At 43.7% G+C, this 17,134-nt stretch overlaps 1 protein-coding gene and 1 long non-coding RNA gene across 3 annotated transcripts in view; one reads left to right on the top strand and one right to left on the bottom strand.

The window, feature by feature from the left end:
* CDH13 (cadherin 13) overlaps window positions 1-8,824 on the top strand; it is a 1,012,702-nt gene extending 1,003,878 nt beyond the window's left edge. Inside the window, exons 13-14 of the mRNA XM_019940487.3 lie at window positions 253-471; window positions 7,313-8,824. Of these exons, the coding sequence (XP_019796046.1) occupies window positions 253-471; window positions 7,313-7,320 (227 nt within the window). The 3' untranslated portion in view covers window positions 7,321-8,824. The remainder of the gene's footprint in view (window positions 1-252; window positions 472-7,312) is intronic.
* LOC141277185 (uncharacterized) lies at window positions 5,648-16,844 on the bottom strand. Of its 2 annotated transcripts, none has more exons than XR_012328149.1 (3): window positions 16,729-16,844; window positions 9,918-9,999; window positions 5,648-5,772 (listed from the first exon to the last, which is right to left on the bottom strand). It is a non-coding gene; the product is annotated as an uncharacterized lncRNA (long non-coding RNA). The 2 variants fall into 2 exon arrangements; XR_012328148.1 differs by having other exon boundaries at window positions 16,749-16,812.
* Window positions 16,845-17,134: the final 290 nt, after the last annotated feature.

Genomic DNA, 17,134 nt, shown 5'->3' with positions numbered 1-17,134 from the left:
GAGTGTTTCATCTGGCACTTCCTGGTATGGCGGCCACCAGCCATGTGTGGTTGCCAGAAACTTGAGATGCGACTTCTTCAGCTGAAGAAGTGAGTCTTTATTTTTATTTGATGTTAATGGATTTATATTTAAGCACTCTTCCAGTTAAATGAATAAACTGCCTGTTTTGTGTGGGTTTAGTGGCCGAAACTCCACTCTTTGATTTGGAAAGGTCCAGCCCTCTCTCATGAAGGCCTCCCTTTGTCTTCATAGATACGCACGCCCTGGTAAGCCTTCTTCAAAATCTGAACAAAGCAAATTACCACCTGCCCATCATGGTGACAGATTCAGGGAAACCACCCATGACGAACATCACAGACCTCAGGGTACAAGTGTGTTCCTGCAAGAATTCCAAAGTGGACTGCAACACGGCAGGGGCCCCGCACTTCAGCACAACCGCAGTCCTGCTCCTGTCTTTCTTCAGCTTAGCTCGTAAGTTGACCAAACTCCAGTGCATGCACAGTACAAAAACATAACTTCACCAAAGCTATTGTTTTTCCATATATCCTTCCCAAAAAATTTATCCCAGAGGAAACATTCATGTTTAGTTTATGTCGGTGTAACAGAGTGTTACCTGTAAAAGTTCTCTGACTAATGGTGAAAGGCACCTTCACATCCCCCTACCCAGTAATGTGCGGAACGGTGCAAAGGCACCCAAGGCTGTCCTACAGAGCAGGTGGTAAGAAACTTCCTGCAGATGCCCCTGAACTTGAGCTCATACAAATGTGCCCAGATTGCTTAACTGGTCTACTAGGGCCCTGTTTCTCTCTGCATTGTGTGGAATTATCTTTAGTGAGGTTAAAGGACATTCCATGCCTTTTTAAGAAGAGTCATGAGAATGCATGGAGAGAGGTTGACGCCATAGGAAAAGAGATAAATGCATAACTCACACTTTTTTTTACTGACCAGTAGTCAGTCATGACTATGACATAATGAAGCATTATTTTAAACAAATTAATTATTATGCGGAGTAATATAGATGTGAGCATGAAATGAATAGATACATGTGTCAGATATTTCCTATTTATGGCATACTAGTCCAATTTCAACCTTAGAAATTATTCACATATAGCTAATGCCATTCAAAAGCCTTTGGGGCCTCAGTATTTACATTTTGAGAAGGTTATTTGTGTTGTTGTGAATTAGGAGGTTGAGAAATTGATGATTAGAAAATAAAGAATAAAAGTTATTGTATCCTGGTGACAGTGGTGAGTGGAGTCAACAGGAAATCACACATTCCAACGTCAGACACTTACAGCTGTGCTGAGCCAGAGCCCTGGGCGTAGAACTAAAGAGGAGACCTTACAGTGAGGAGTGTCTCGTTGGATGGATGGGTGGATGGGTGGATGGGTGGAGCAAGGGAGGGGGGGAGAAAGGAAGGGAGGGAGGGAGGGAGGGAAGAAATATATATTCCTCTCTCTCTCATTCTTATATTCTCTTTCTTTTTCTTTTTCTCTCTCTTTCTTTCTCCTTCCTTCCTTCCTTCCTTCCTTCCTTTCTTCTTCCTTTTTCTTCAAGATATAAAATATTACAGATGAAGCTGAAATCCCCTGTGTTCCTCTCCCTAGTTTCATTTCCTGTTCTCTCTCCCCAGAGACAATAGCTACCATGAGCTAGAGTGTGTGTGGACTACACACACACACACACACACACACACACACACACACACACACACACACACACACACCCCAAATATAGTTCTACTTTGTGCAGTTTGTCAGACTTGATCTAATCCATATTATATTGAGCCTGATGTTCTGCAGCTCGCTTTTCTTCCTCTCCACATTACATTTCCAAGCTCCATCTATGTTGCTCTGTCGGCAAACTTTTTTCATCAAGGGTCAGGTGGCAAATATTTTGGGCTCTGTGGGCCACATCAGGGCTCTGTCACATATTCTTCTTTATGGCTTTTTTGTTTCTGTCATCTGCGTCTTACTACCTTTAAAAGTGTGAAACTCTTCTTAATTCGAGAGCCATATAAACACACTATGGTGCACCAGCCAGGTACCCCTGCTCTGGTTCATTCACTTTAACTGCTCAAGAGCATCCCATCCCATCCCATCATAGGAATTAGGCACAGTGTTTCCCTATCAACAGACGCATGTGGATTATTTAGTGTCCTGCTCTGACCAGCTAACTCTACTGCAGTAAACCTCTGGAATGTTTTCCACGAGCTTCTCAAGTGAGCGCTAGACATACAGCGAGCCCAGCACTGGGTCTGGGTTCTGAGACCCATTGGAATTCACATATAGCAGAGTCTGGGTAAACTAGAGGGCAGTACTTCCAGGCTGATTGTACAGAAATAAGAATGCTGTATTTGTGTGTGTGTGTGTGTACACAGATGGAGAAGATCGCTGAGTAGCCACTCACACGTCACCCTCTGTAAATACAATTACACAACATCAAAGCCTGACTCTTGATGAACCGAGGCTCTGCAGGACCCTGCTCATTTATCAGCACCTCTAGATGGCCAGGGAGGTTTTTCAATGGAGACTTCCCACTGCTGATTGTTGAAGTACGGATTCCCAGGCCCATCCAACCCATGGGACCAACATCCCAAGAGACAGTGGCCTCCAGCACACACACCTAGTGTTTGTATATTTGCACACAACGTGTTTTATGATACTACACATGCCTGCTACTCCAAATCCATGTATTAAACATTAGTAAGATGTAATCTGTCTGTTTAGATTAAAAGGAGTATAAATAGCCATGGCAGTATTTGCTTCCTCCCAACAAGGGGTTTTCTTGTTCGCCCTACTTTGGGGACCCCTGACGTACAGGCATCAGTAATGAGCAGGTTCCCAAGGATGGCTCACTTCTCATCTCTCCCAGCTGAGCTCTTGGATCACAGTTAATCCTGATAACACCTCAAGAACTCATGTTCATTTTATACTCAAAATAGTATCACTGAGAGAAGACAGATGCACGCATTCTGTGTTTGAGATATCAGATGTGCTTTCTTTCTCACCTAAATGGAGAGCCACCTGGTTATCCCACTGCAGGTAAGGGCACCTGAGATCAGGCCAAAATCATCCTCAGAAAGGAGCCCTGAATCTCCCTACACAGCTGGAAAGGTACTCAGTTGACCCTTCCATGTTTTGCACCACAAGACATGTAGTTGCAGCCCCCAAAATAGTTAAGAACAGGTGTCATCACCCATCTGTCTGGCTTCAAAACGAACCTCAGTCTGGCCTTATATCAAAGGTATAAGATTATTCAATAATGTTCATTTGAACATTAGAGATGCCTGCTAAATGTAATGATTCTTGTTTTATTATAGACCTAGTCCAAGTTTTTCTTCCTAACAGGAAAAGAATGAAACTAATAATGTAGGCATGTGAGGAATAAGTAACCATGGGTGTCCTATGGCTCAGACTCTCTCCTAAGAGCAAGGTCAAAGTGGCTGACCCACCTGTGCAGCTGTTAACGTGACAGTGGCAAGAGGGCACACAGAAATGGGCCTAAAACATTAAGCGAGGTGTGGGGCGTGGGCCCGAAGAGCACTGAAGTTAGGTCGTAAGGTGGAAGAGCAAGGTGACGTCCCCACCCAGCCATTGTCCTTGAATGGATTTAGGGATGTGGTAGAGTCTGGTTTTTGGTTTTGTTTTATTTGAATTTTATTTTATTTATGTTTTTATACAGCAGGTTCTTGTTAGTTATCCATTTTATACATATTAGTGTATATATGTCAATCCCAATCTAGAATCTCTTTGATGTTTCTTTAAAGCAGTGGTTGTCAAACTACAGCCCGAGGACCAAATAAAGCCACTTCCTGCTTTAAAGGTTTGATTAGAACACAGCAGGTCCATTTATACACTGTCTGTGTCTGCTTTCTGCTACTACTGCAGAAAGAGTTGAGTGGCTGCCCCTGAGACCCTTTGGCCCGAAAAGCCGAAAACATTTTTACTATCTGGCTCTTGGCAGAAAAAGTGTGTCAATGCCTTCTTTAAGGCCTTGTTCATAAAACTGCAGGGGTCACATCATCCAACCTGGGAAGAGAAAATGGGTTTTCCTCCTCCTCTCAAATAATATTCCGATCCAAGTAGACTAGCATTAACGAAACACCCCGTGTTCTGTGGCTTTTCTCTTTATTTCCATCATTGCCCTGATGGTTTTATCCCATTCTGTAGATGAGACACTGATGCTCAGAAAGGTGCCATGGAGGCCGGTGTTCGTCATTAGACTGCCTCCCTTGTGGAAAAAGATAATAACATTTCAGTTTATTACAATACCGTAGGTGGTATTACGATACCGTAGGTGGCTTTATTGCATCTGAGAGTTGAACTGAGAGATACACACTTCCTTCTTTGACATCTAAAAGTAAAGGAAATAAAACTACTGACATTGAAAGTAATAGAAAATGTAAATGAAATTATTTTCACTGCCAATTTTGTTGTTTAAATTATGTGTTGATGGGGCTTCCCTGGTGGCGCAGTGGTTGAGAGTCCGCCTGCCGATGCAGGAGACGTGGGTTCGTGCCCCGGTCCGGGAAGATCCCACATGCCGCGGAGCGGCTGGGCCCGTGAGCCATGGCCGCTGAGCCTGCGCGTCCGGAGCCTGTGCTCCGCAACGGGAGAGGCCACAACAGTGAGAGGCCCGCGTACCGCAAAAAAAAAAAAAAAAAAAATTATGTGTTGATGACATTGAGGGGAAGCGTAATTCTCCCCCAAGACCCTCCCAAGGAAGCAAGCTGGCATCTCCGTTAGGGTTTTTTGTAGGGCTCTGTGTGGTGTGACAAGGCAAGTTCAAGGAAGAACACTGTGCTGAAACCTTCCTGAACGTTGTTTTAGGCCTAATTAATCAGCAAGAGCAAGAATATAAAAGGACAGATGAGGTGCACCATTTGAACAAGTACCAAAATTAAATGTCTCTGTGTTTGGAAAGGAGAGGGCATTGAATCATAATCTTGATCACAAGGAAGAAGTTTAAAGAGGTGACCAAGAAGAGCAAAAACAGCCACTGGAAATACTTTTCATTCTAATGCTTTTTATTGAGGTATTATTTGCATTCCATAAAATTCACCTATTTTAAGGGTACAGCTTGATGAATTTTGGTAAAGTGTAGCCACGCCACAGTCAAGATGCAGTTTCCTTGCATCCCTTTGCTGTCGATCCCCTCCCCCCAATCCAGACTCTCAGTGATCTGCCTTCTCTTACTAGTTTCTTGCCTTTTCTAGAATTTTCTACAAATGAAATCATACAGTCCATGTCGTTGAGTGTGTCAATATTTTGTTCCTTTTCATTGTGAAATATGTTATGGGCAGAGGCAGGGCCTGGAAGCACCAAGCCCAAGTGGAGCAGGCTGTGCTCTGCCTGCAGACAGAGCCGATCCCTCCAAGTAGTACAAGTTCATGGACAATGACAGTCGACCTCCGACCTCGCACATGCACCACTGAAAACATTACATAATCATGGACTGCTTCATGTAATCAACTCAACTGTCACAGGAGATAGGTTATAGTCTAAGTTGACAAACAGGGATTGGACAGTTTCAAATGTAGTAGATCTTATTCAGCCCAAATTTTTTTCCTGTTTTTCTCAGTGACCAAAATGATTATTTTGAGTTATTGATCTCACACAGGAAAATATTTTTAAATGAAATTAGTGATGCCATTTAATATGTTCTTTTCCAGTCTTTCTTCAAATAGGTGAATCTGAAGGATATAGTTTACTGCAGCCCAGGTAACCAAAGAGTTTACGGCGATGGTAGCAAGGGCAATGAAAAATTCAACTGAAAAGAAAGAAGTGAAATGAGTTCAGACGACTCCTAGCCCCAAAGGAATTCACTTGTCAAGCAATATAAAGATCCCTAGGTGTAGAAAATGATGAAGACTTGCATCTCAATTAGCATGTTCATTTCCATGGTCCTTTCTGTTAAAACAGCTTTCACCCTTAACTTTCTCAATATCGTCTTTTTTAGACTCGAGTCATATTACAAACACTTTTAATCTAAAATTTAGAGCAGCAGCTCTAAATTTTCCAAACAGATACATGACTGCTTTAAACTCTAAAATCAATGGCGTGCAGAATAGGTTCATACTGAGCCACCCCTTAACACACGGTTCCCCAACCTCCGGGCTGCGGACCGGACCGGTACCGGGCCGCGGCCTGTTAGGAACCGGGCCACACGGCAGGAGGTGAGCGGCGGGCGGGCAGGCGGGCGAAGCTTCATCTGCGGCTCCCCATCGCCCGCGTTACCACCTGAACCATCGCCCCTGCCCCCGCCCCCGGCCCCCCGTCTGTGGAAAAATGGTCTTGCACGAAACCGGTCCCTGGTGCCAAAAAGGCTGGGGACCTCTGCCTTAACAGATTTAGAATGAAAACCCCTAAGCTTTACAGAATAACCCGTTATATTCCAGCATTCAGTTCATTCCAGAATAAACTATACTTGCATTGTGGGTTGACCTTTTATACATTTTTCTTTCTTTGTAACACGAGTTTTTAGTGGTACCATTTCCCTGTACATTTCCAAGATATAATAGTAATTAAGCAAAAATGGCAGAGAACCGAGCTATTTCCATTCATACTATCATCAGGCAGAGTAGAAGTCCCTCAGCTGGTGTAAAACCTAGAGAATAAGCACAGTCTGGCGACCTCAGTAAACTTTGATGCAGGCCACAAAGATGCAGGAAGGGGCCACAACCAAACCCAGGTGGCCTCTGGAAGCTGGAAAGGGAAGGGGGGGCTACCCTCTCAGAGCCTCCAAAAGGAACGCAGCTCTACCAACACCTTGACTTTAGCCCCATAAGAATTCTGGCCTCCAGAGTGTAAGAGAATAAATTTGTGTGGTTTTAAGCCACTGAGTTTGTGGTCATTTGTTACAGCAAGCATCAGAAATTCATACACCATCTCTGGAGAACCACCACTAACTATCTTGCTCTTCTGTGTGACCAAAAAAAAAAAATATCTGGGATGATCGTCAATTTCTAAGCTACCAAGTAGGCTTGTCTATAAAATAGCCAAGCTCTGGGCTGACTGCAGAAGATAGGGCTCAGTGAAGCAGCAGTAGTGGCTGCGGCTGGTGTGAGATGAGGTGTCTGGCGTTCGCGTTTTCAGAGGAGTCCAGCTTTTTAAGACATGAACCAGCGGAACAATTCATTCTCTCTTCAAACGTTATGCTTAGGGAAAAAAGAAAAAAACTTCCCCAAGGTAGTGCAATATTTATAAATGCATTTATTATAGCTTGTCAGTCCTGTATCTAGTATTTAGCTAAAATGTTTTGAATTGAGTTGTTATATTTCTTGACTTGACTCTGAATCTTTTCCATTCAGGTCTGTGAGAACTCCTGGCATCTGAAGCTTGACTACCAAGTTTCCATAGCAACAGGAAAAAAGACAAAAAAATCCAGATCTGAAGATTGCAGTTTACAGCTCTCAAACTTCACAACTAGGCCTCAATTGTTCCAGATTTTTGTTTTCTTTGCAATTTTCACTTAGTCTGTACTTCACCATTTTGACAGCATCTCCCTTTCTCCTTTAATTAATGGAATCCTCTGAATTTTCCCTGAGTGTTTAAAGATCGTGGCATAGAACTTGACCTTCTGGGAGGAGGAACAATGACTACTCTTCCTGATGTGTTGCCATGTTGCTAGTCAGCACTCCACACATCCAGTTTGGTCTGTGGGTTAGTATTTGTATATGTATGTGTATCTATACGTGTATATACCCAGTATTTATAGAGACAGACTCTACAGGAGAAGCTTGGTTTTGGTATGTCACCCTTCCTTGAGAGGCTAAGCAAAGAAGGGGTAGAAGCTATAGCAGCTGACCCCACCAGGGCCTCAGCGTCCAGTTCAGCACTGGGGCAGACCACAGAGCTGACGCTTCTCCAGCAGCCCAGCAGCCAGGCAGGTCCGCAGAGGGGGAGAGCAGAGACAGAGCCCTTTCTCTTTAGAATGAGGGCGCCGAGCAGCTCTCACTGCCATCCTGTGTGATGATGATCCCGAGCGAGAGAGGTGAGGAGCAGAGCTGGGCGTTTTACCATCAAACGCACGGGCATCTATCCACCTGCGTTTGCAGCTGTCCAGAATCCACATTCCCATTGGGTTTTCTGGGGGCCCGGATCATGACAGAATCTCGCCCTCCCCGGCATATGTACAACAGCCAATGTCATCGTGGAGGTCATACATGCATCCGAAGAGGTCATCAGGTACCATGTGTATACATATATCTGCCTACATGTACAGACACACATTTATGCACATACACACCATTCGTTTCATATATACATGCATACAATAGAGTAAATACAGGTAGTTTTAAAAGTACCCTTTTGTGTGAATCGACGACCGTCATTTGCAAACCTGAAAATAAAAGATGTTCATTATGTATGAAAAGTAATTGGTTTTTATTCTGTGAGCATGTAAAAGTAAGAAGGAGATTAGTGCTTGTACTGAGATTATCTTCTTGTCGATAAACTGTAACTGAACCATCAAAGCTCACACCAAATTTTTCTAGCAGATAAAACTAGTGACAGCCTGTGGCTTTTTCATAGAGCTCGCCACGACCTAGGGTCAGGTAAGTGTCTTAGCATATTTTAATGCAGTTGCTTACTAAAGGTTTTAACCACACTCGCGCACACGCTTTCTTATGCAATCTCTGTTTGCACTTGTGCTTTTCAGTTCACCTTCTGTAGGAACTAGAAGTCATATGTTGTCTTTATTGTAGTGAAATTATGCAGATAGAGTTCCATATATTGTATTTGTTTTGATAGTAAATCTTTTTGGAGCATATAGAATGCAGAGACTTTTTTTCATTAAAATAAATGGGTGTTGGTGGTTAAAACTGCTGGACAGTAGCTTTTCTCTGATTTCTATGTTGTGTCTGATGTCACTGTTGCTGGGTCTGGCCTAGTGCAAGTTCACATTTTTGGCTGGCCGTTTGGGTCCCCTGACGTCTCCTGTTAAGTGGGTAAGTCTGTAAAGCCAGAAGCCCCCACCAGCACACAAAGCAGGCTCGGGGGCAGGGGGTCCAAGCCTGCACAGTCACACTTTACCAGATTTCGTCTTCTGGCCTCACAGGACGCAGCCTTGTGTCTCCCCGGTGGACCTCGCTCCCCTCTTCCCGTAAGGCGGGGGGAGGGCTCAACCTGGAACACACCCGGGAACACCCTCAGACAGCCAGGTGGTTGGCAGCCTGGCTCAAAGGCTAGCTAACTATAAGCATCAGAAATCTCGCCCTCCTCCATGAGCCGGGGCCCTCCGTGGGGAGGAATACAGACCTCGAGTGACCCATCCACTCAAGTAGGCAAGTGTGAGATTCGCCTTTTTCTCTCAAGCCCACAGGCTCTCCTGCACTTTACCAGTCAAGCTGGTAGCTCAGCTTAGAACACAGAGAAATCAGAGTATAGGGCACACTTCATCAACAAGCAGGATGTGCCTTAATTATCCCCTATTTAAGTATATTCCCTGTCCCCAGAGTTCTTATCAGGACAAGATAAGAACTGTCATGTTTCTGTCATGTTGTTCTTTCTAATCCCTTCAACAACAACAAAATAGCCCAATTCTCAGAAGCCAAAGTGGTAGCGTTTCCTGAATCACAGGGTGTTTTTAACTTGCTAGAATATATTTACATTGTTTACTGAAACCAAAGGTAGAATCAAAACATTATTTCACAATTACCACTGCATTTTATTTTAGTCCAGGTTATTGAAAAAAAAAAGTAAGAGCCAGAAACTGCTTTCCCATTACTGAGCGCAAGATTGAGGATTTTATTTTCATTGAATAAACAGTCACACCTTCTTTTTATTAGCATATTAATCACCTTAGCTAATTAAAAATTACATTTTCTCCTCATTTGACATATGATAAATTAAGTATTTTAGACGATTTGTTTTAATAAGCACATGTGAACATTTTCTAATTTCTATAAAAGTTACCTTCGAGGCTGCCAGTTCTCTCCAAGTGGACTTCATTTCAGGTAGAGGCACCTGCCCTGACACTCCAGCAGCACCTGCAAATCTGAACATCATAACAAAATAAATCCAGCTACGTTTCATGGTAAGTATCACCTGGTATCAAATAAGACTTTGATTCTTAAAGAACATTTTTAGAAATTTTGGTGACTCATCCCAGATTTTCAAAAGGACATTTTAAGCAGTCCGATAAATGGAATAACCATCTACCATGGAACTCTCGAAGTCGATCAGATTGCATTTTATCCAAAATGAATACATTGATCTTAAGGTTGGCAACTAAGAAATTGTTACCAACGCCATGTTTGATGCTGGGTTTAGTGCAATTCTACCTGTACACAAGCTCTCCAGGTGGTTCTGAAGAAAAGGGTCTACAGTTGTCCTGGTGTGTGTGAACAGGGTACAAAAATGCAATTAATAATAATAGTTTACATGTATTGATTACTTATTATGTGCCCACACTATGTAAAATCCTTTATACTTATTAACTCGTTGAATCCTTACAACAGCCGTGTGAGGCAGTACCATTATCTTCTCCAACTAACAAATAAAGCTGAGGCTCAGAAAAATCAAACAGCTTGCCCAAGGTAAGTGGCCTCCAGAACTGGAAGCCGGGCCACGTGGCTCCAGGACTCATGCTGTCCCCGCTATATCCCGTGCCACCCCCATCTCTCAGACACAATGTCTACTTCAGACCAGAGAGCCCTGGTCTGAAGCCTCAGTTAGCATCACTATCTATCCAGACCAACTAAACAGACCTTCTACTACTTCTTAGTTCTAAGAACCTTATTAACACTATTCTCAATTAATATTGGAACCTTAGAAATTTTTCCTATACAAGATATCATCATTTTCTTAAGTATTTCCTCCCTTCCCTTCTATGGCTTGTCAGGTCCATGAGGGGAGTCTACCAGATGAATCAGAGATCTCAGTTATCCAAAAGTTAACTCCTGTCCTCCCAAGTACCCGGTCACTACCAAACCAACTGAGCGGAGGGAAAGCTAAGGGCGAAAGTCATGCGGGATCTTCAAGAGCTTGTTCTGTGCTTGGCTATAGACAAATTCTAAAGGATCTCCAAGCAGTTTCTGATTTTGAAGATGGAGCATATTAATCTATTCACGTGTAGTTGACTTAAGCAGGAGTCAACAGATAAATCACCAAGGAGAAAAAAATCACTCCAAGAGAAAGGTGAGCACTGAGAAAGACAACTTCCTTTTCCGTTTAACTACTAAAGAATAGTAATAATAATAATAATGATCTGGCCCCGCCTTTCACCAAGATGATACATCCCACCTTCTCTCCTTATCTGGCTGTTGAGATTTGGAACCTCTCATAATGCGATGATAAAGTGCTTTCATAATTGTTCATCTAAGGCAATTAACAATCCTTTTGCTATGTAAACTGTGTTACCCTTATTGTATTTCCTATTGCTAATGGAATAGCCCACTACTGGAAACATTCTCTGGTTTTGACTATGTTTCTAGAAAAGCATATATGAACTATGTAGAGAGAGAAAAAAATGGTGGGACTGAATGTGTGAACAAGGATTTCAGATAAGAACTTTACTTCTGTAAATTGAGAATAAGTCTGTAATGTAAGCAGAAGTCATTTAGACATTCATCAGATTCGGGAGGCAGAGACGCCTCTTCCTGTCGCCCACGCTGCAGCGCTATCAGAACGTTAATCCTTGGAGGGCGGCTGCGCTTGACGAGCCTGTGAGATTTTGTTTGGCCCCAGGTGCTTGCTGGTCGGTAGGGATACTGTGAGAAGCAGCGGGGGCAGTAAAAGCACAGTAATTATCACTGTGAAGCTACGGAACCTTTGAGGAAGTGGTTCAGAGCAGCCCTGTAAGAAGTATTCGCTGAAAATGTCCATTTTCTGCTGTTTTTTTAAAGCTTTTCCTTTAGGAAACAAAGGGATTCAGCATTCAGTCGTACAAGCGTTCGGATTATTAAAGAATTGAAAATGAAGGCTATATGAAAACGGTTTTGCGTTGTCATGCACATGTCAACACTGTTCTGATGTTAAATATTATTTATCCCCCCAAGATACAAATTTTCAGAAATTAAGAAAAACTTTTTTCATAAATGCTCAAAAAGGATAAAAGTTTATAATTAAAATTTTTTTCATTCTATTGTGGCTACAGTAGTTTTGGGCCCTAGTTACTGAATTGCTTACAGTTTCTGGGCTGTAAATTAATATTTGATTTACTTTGTAGTTACCATGAAATTTGTAACTTCTTTTGTGAAATAGTCAGATAAAGGTGATCTGGGATTTTTAATGTGTGGACCTGGTCTTAGACCAGCTTTAGTACAGTTTAAACACAGTGACAAAGCAAAGGTGTATTTTTTCAAATGGTGCTCTGGTTGGCCTATAATATTTAAAGCCAGAAAGTAAAAGTGCATGCTGCCTGCCTAATAACTAACTCCTTTCCTTTCTTCTTTCATAACCGGCAAATCCTTCTGACTTGGAAAAAAACATACAGATGATTGCTAGATAGATAAATAATACATAGAAAGATACACAGACAGACAGAGAGGCACAGAATGAAATAGATACAGGATAGACAGACATCAAGAAGTTTACTTAGTTAAGATCCTTAACAAAAAAAGAGGAAGGGGAGGATGCTAATCCTTTATAAGTGCCTCCTATGGGCGAGCTTTCACACACTGACGTATGTATATTTACATATTATGTTATACATTTTACATGTAATATATAACTATATATATAATTTATATAATTCATGGACTGTTGAAACAGAGATTATCTCCACTGTACAGATGAGAAAACGAGGTTCACAAAAGTTAAAACTATCTTACACCACGTCTCACTCCTAGTAAGTGGTATGTATGACTCCAACACCAATACTTTTCCTCCTTATCCTAAGCCAGCACCACACATATGTCACCAGGAGTCAACGGAACAGTTTGTATCGTCACACACAATACATGAAATTGATGATGACAAAACAATTGGATACTGACGGGATCAGCGAAGCAAACCATAACCAAACTTGCAAGTCAGAGTCTGTAAGAAACATTTCCTTCCTCCCTGGGCATTCTGTCTCCAGGAAATTGATTGTTTGTCAGCCAATCATGGTGACACTCATTTGGAGAATTGCCACAATGAACATGAGAAACATAAACCAACACTTCAAACCAAAAGCAAAGCAAAGCGATTCAAGATGCATTAGGATGCCACCGGTGACACCATTCTTCCCCATGAAAGCTGTTTTCTTTTGTTAACACAGCCTCAAAGAGACCCTCCCAAGTCAAAGTCCCACGTGGCTCTACCTAGGGTGCATGCCAGGGATTCTAGGAAAACTTGATGTCACAAGAATCCAAGCCAAGAGGACTGGTACTGGGGTGAAGGCGTTTCTAAATTAAATTGGCCGGAACTAGACTTTTCTCTCCATAACAAAGCCCTACCTTTGCTCCTCACCAAGAGTGGATCCTGAATCCCTGCCCTGCCCCTCCTCACACCAGCAAGGCAGCGTCTTCCCTGCCGAGGATTATTGGTGCCCTCATGGATTGTTCTATGTAAAATGGGTATCCGGTACCTGCAGAAATTCCTGTCTGAGATTCATCCCCAAGGAGAAGAGACTCGTTACTCTGATTCAGCAGCATTTCCCAAAGTGTGTAACAATGCACTATTTTAAAGCAAGCACTACTTCTTTACCCTCTGCTTCCCTGCCTTCTCTTAGGGCAGAATTTTCTAAACTGTCATCCTACAAGAGCATACTCATGATTTAAGGACACCCCTCTCCCACAGTTGTCATAACTATGACACTTAAACAGAAATGAGGGGTTTTGACAGATGAATAGATAAAGAAGATGTGGCACATATATACAATAGAATATTAGCCATAAAAAGAAACGAAACTGAGTTATTTGTAGTGAGGTGGATGGACCTAGAGACTGTCATACAGAGTGAAGTAAGTCAGAAAGAGAAAAACAAATACCATATGCTAACACATACTATGGCATCTAAAAACAAAAGGTTCTAAAGAACCTAGGGGCAGGACAGGAATAAAGACGCAGATGTAGAGAACGGATCTGAGGACACAGTGAGGGGGAAGGGTAAGCTGGGACGAAGTGAGAGAGTGGCATGGACACATATACACTACCAAATGTAAAGTAGATAGCCAGCAGCCGCATAGCACAGGGAGATCAGCTCAGTGCTTTGTGACCACCTAGAGGGGTGGGATAGGGAGGGTGGGAGGGAGACGCAAGAGGGAGGGGATATGGGGATATATGTATACATATAGCTGACTCACTTTGTTATATGGCAGAAACTAACACACCATTGTAAAGCAGTTATATTCCAATAAAGATGTTAAAAAAAATTGTTCACAACCAAAGTTTTAAAGGTTAACTACTAGTGCCTCACACATAATACAGTACTTTTGTTAGTAGAACAATATTCAGTTACATTCGGTATGTCAACCCTGCAAAGTAAGTAAGTATATCTGCCATGACGATAAATTAGTGGAGTTTTTGCATAAAGCAGCTGTTTAAAAGACCCTGGTCTCCACACAGAGAAAATATGCTGTCTTTCTGCTAAAGTGGAAAAGAAAAAAAGCCTCCACAAAAAAAGTGTCAAGTTAGCTTGCTATTTATGCAAAGAAAATTTCAATCAGGATAAAAAGGCCTTAAGTCTCCTGCCAGAAACACACACACACACACACACACACACACACACACACACACACACAGAGCAAAACTCCAGATCCAAGTGCTAATTCATGTTCTGTGTTGCTCATGGCCATATGCCAGACCTGACTAGAAATCCAGGGTGTGGGTACCCAGTCTTCTGTGCTGAGTCTGGGAGCCCCAGAGATTGGGGTCCAAAGTGAGAGGGCCTGCAATCTCACCCAGCCTTGACTACTTACGAGCTAAATGATTTTGGAGCTCTATGTAAACACTATAAAATACTAAGTAGGATACAAATGTAAAGTGGTATAACTTTACCGACTGTTACGGGTTGAATTGTGCCCCCCCCAAAAAAAGACACATTAAAATCTTAACCCCTAGTACCTCACAATGCGACCTCGTTTAGAAACAGGGTCTTTGCCTGTGTAATTAGTTCAAATGATGTCACCCGGGAGTAGGGTGGCCCCTCATCTAATATGACTGGTGTCCTTATGAGAAGAAGAGAGAACACACAGAGGGAAGGCATGTGAAGACGAAGCAGGGGCTGGAGTGATGGGTCTGCAAGCTGAGGAACACGAAGAACGGCCAGCGGCACCAGAAGCTGGGAGAGAGGATGGAACACATTCCCCCCCCCAGAGCCCTCAGAAGGAACCAACCCTGCTGACACCTCGACTTCAGACTTCTGGCCTCCAGAGCTGTGAGAGAATCCATTTCTGCTGTTTTAAACCACCCAGTGTGTGGCGCTTTGTGACAGCCGCCCTAGGAAACTAACACACCAAGCTTCACTGTCAGTATAGAGGAAAATTCTCAAGAAATGGTCCAAGCGAAAATAAATTCATGGTTGCAGAACAAGTGAACAGAACTCTAGGCGATGTTCATAGATCCCTCTAAAGTCAGCGTTTCTCATCTGAGGGTGATCCCCCCACCCCAGGAGACACTCGGCAGTGTCTGGAGATAAATTTGGTTTTCACGACGGGCAAGGGGGTGGTGGCATATGCTGCTGGCATCTAGTGGGTAGAAATCAGAGAAGCTGCTCGACATCCCACAGTGTACAGGGCACCTCTCACCTCCACCACAGCAAAGAATGACCTGACCCAAAATGCCAACAGTGCCACTGTTGACTAACCCTGCTCTAAACTCACACAACTCAGAGAATTCTAGAAAGATAGAAAAAGGAGAGGGTAGAGTCAAAGTCCTGGGCTCAAGTCCTGTCTCTTCCTTCCTAATTTGACCTCCTGATTTAAAAGACTTAGTCCCTCCTGTGTCTGTTTTCTCAACATTATAAAACGGTGATAACTCTGTCACAGGGTTCTTCTGAGAATTAAGTTTAAACACCAGAGAGCGGTTTATTTTTAGTCATCAGTTAAAGTGCTAACTAAATACCAGTTAACAACAACCCAATTATAAAATGTTTTGCCCCTTGGCAAGGGAAGGAACCTGGGGGCTGGGGGAGGAGGGCAGGGAGGGAGGCAGGTAAGGGGGGAAGGCAGGTAAGTGGCTGGTGAAGAGACTCGAGTCTTATATCCCTAAGACCAGCCCCCCAGGTTTGTTACAGATGCTGGTTCTTCCCTTACAGGCTCTCTGCAGCCAAAACCAAGCTGGAACTGACCCCCAAATGCAGTCCTTAAATGAGATAAGGAATGTGAACGTTGCTGGAACACGCCAGGTCTTCATCCTAGGGCTCTCCTACCCCTTTGCCAACAAGACCCAATCCCAAGACCACCTGCCGGGCTGGAACTTGAGGTCCCAACTCCGCAGTGCCCCCCTCCGGAAATAGCAAATCCAGTCTCCTAACCCTGCACACTGCTCCCTCCTTGACCAAACCAGAAACCTTCCCCACCCAACACCATGGAACACCCATGCTGAATGAAAGAAGCCAGGCTCTAAGGAGGGCTTTCGTATGATTCCACTTGTATGAAGCTGAGCCGCTGGCAAAACGAAATGACTGTGATAAGAGTCAGGACGGCGGTCGGCCTCGTGGGTGGGTAGGTGGGGGTGATAGGAAAGGGGCGGAGGGGCTTCCAGCGAACTGGTCATGTCTCTTGTCTTGGTGCTCACAAGAGTGTGAGGACTTTGTAAAAAGTCATTAGGATTTTTGCACCATCCAGAACGTATCTTACACTTAAAAGTGAAAATCAACCTGTCTCACAACGCCGGCACCTCCGCTCGACCATCGTGGGGAGAAAGAAAAGCACTGTGTCCAGGGCGCAACGAGTCTGGCAGCTGGGCACTGGGCGAGTGGTGGGCGCGCCCCTCCCCCCAGGGACGTCGGTTTTCCCTCCAAGGGACCCGACTCCTTCTCCCTTCTCGGGGTTTGCGGGGTTTTGTTGGAGGTCAGGCGGCGACACAGGTCTGGGCTTGACACCTCGCGGGCGCCCTGAGAAAGCCAGCGCGGCCTGTAACGACGGTCTGGGAAGAGACTAACGCCACTTCTCCATCCGTTAACCCCACGGCAGGTTCATTTCACCTTTTTCCTCCCGGGGCGGGGCCAGGAGGGAGGCGCGGTAGGGGCGGGGCTGGGCGGGG

This window comes from Tursiops truncatus, chromosome 19, assembly GCF_011762595.2.
Source record: "Tursiops truncatus isolate mTurTru1 chromosome 19, mTurTru1.mat.Y, whole genome shotgun sequence".
NCBI classification, from domain to species: Eukaryota; Metazoa; Chordata; class Mammalia; order Artiodactyla; family Delphinidae; genus Tursiops; species Tursiops truncatus.
Note: the sequence above shows the minus strand (reverse complement) of the source record. Positions and strands in the feature narration are given on the sequence as shown.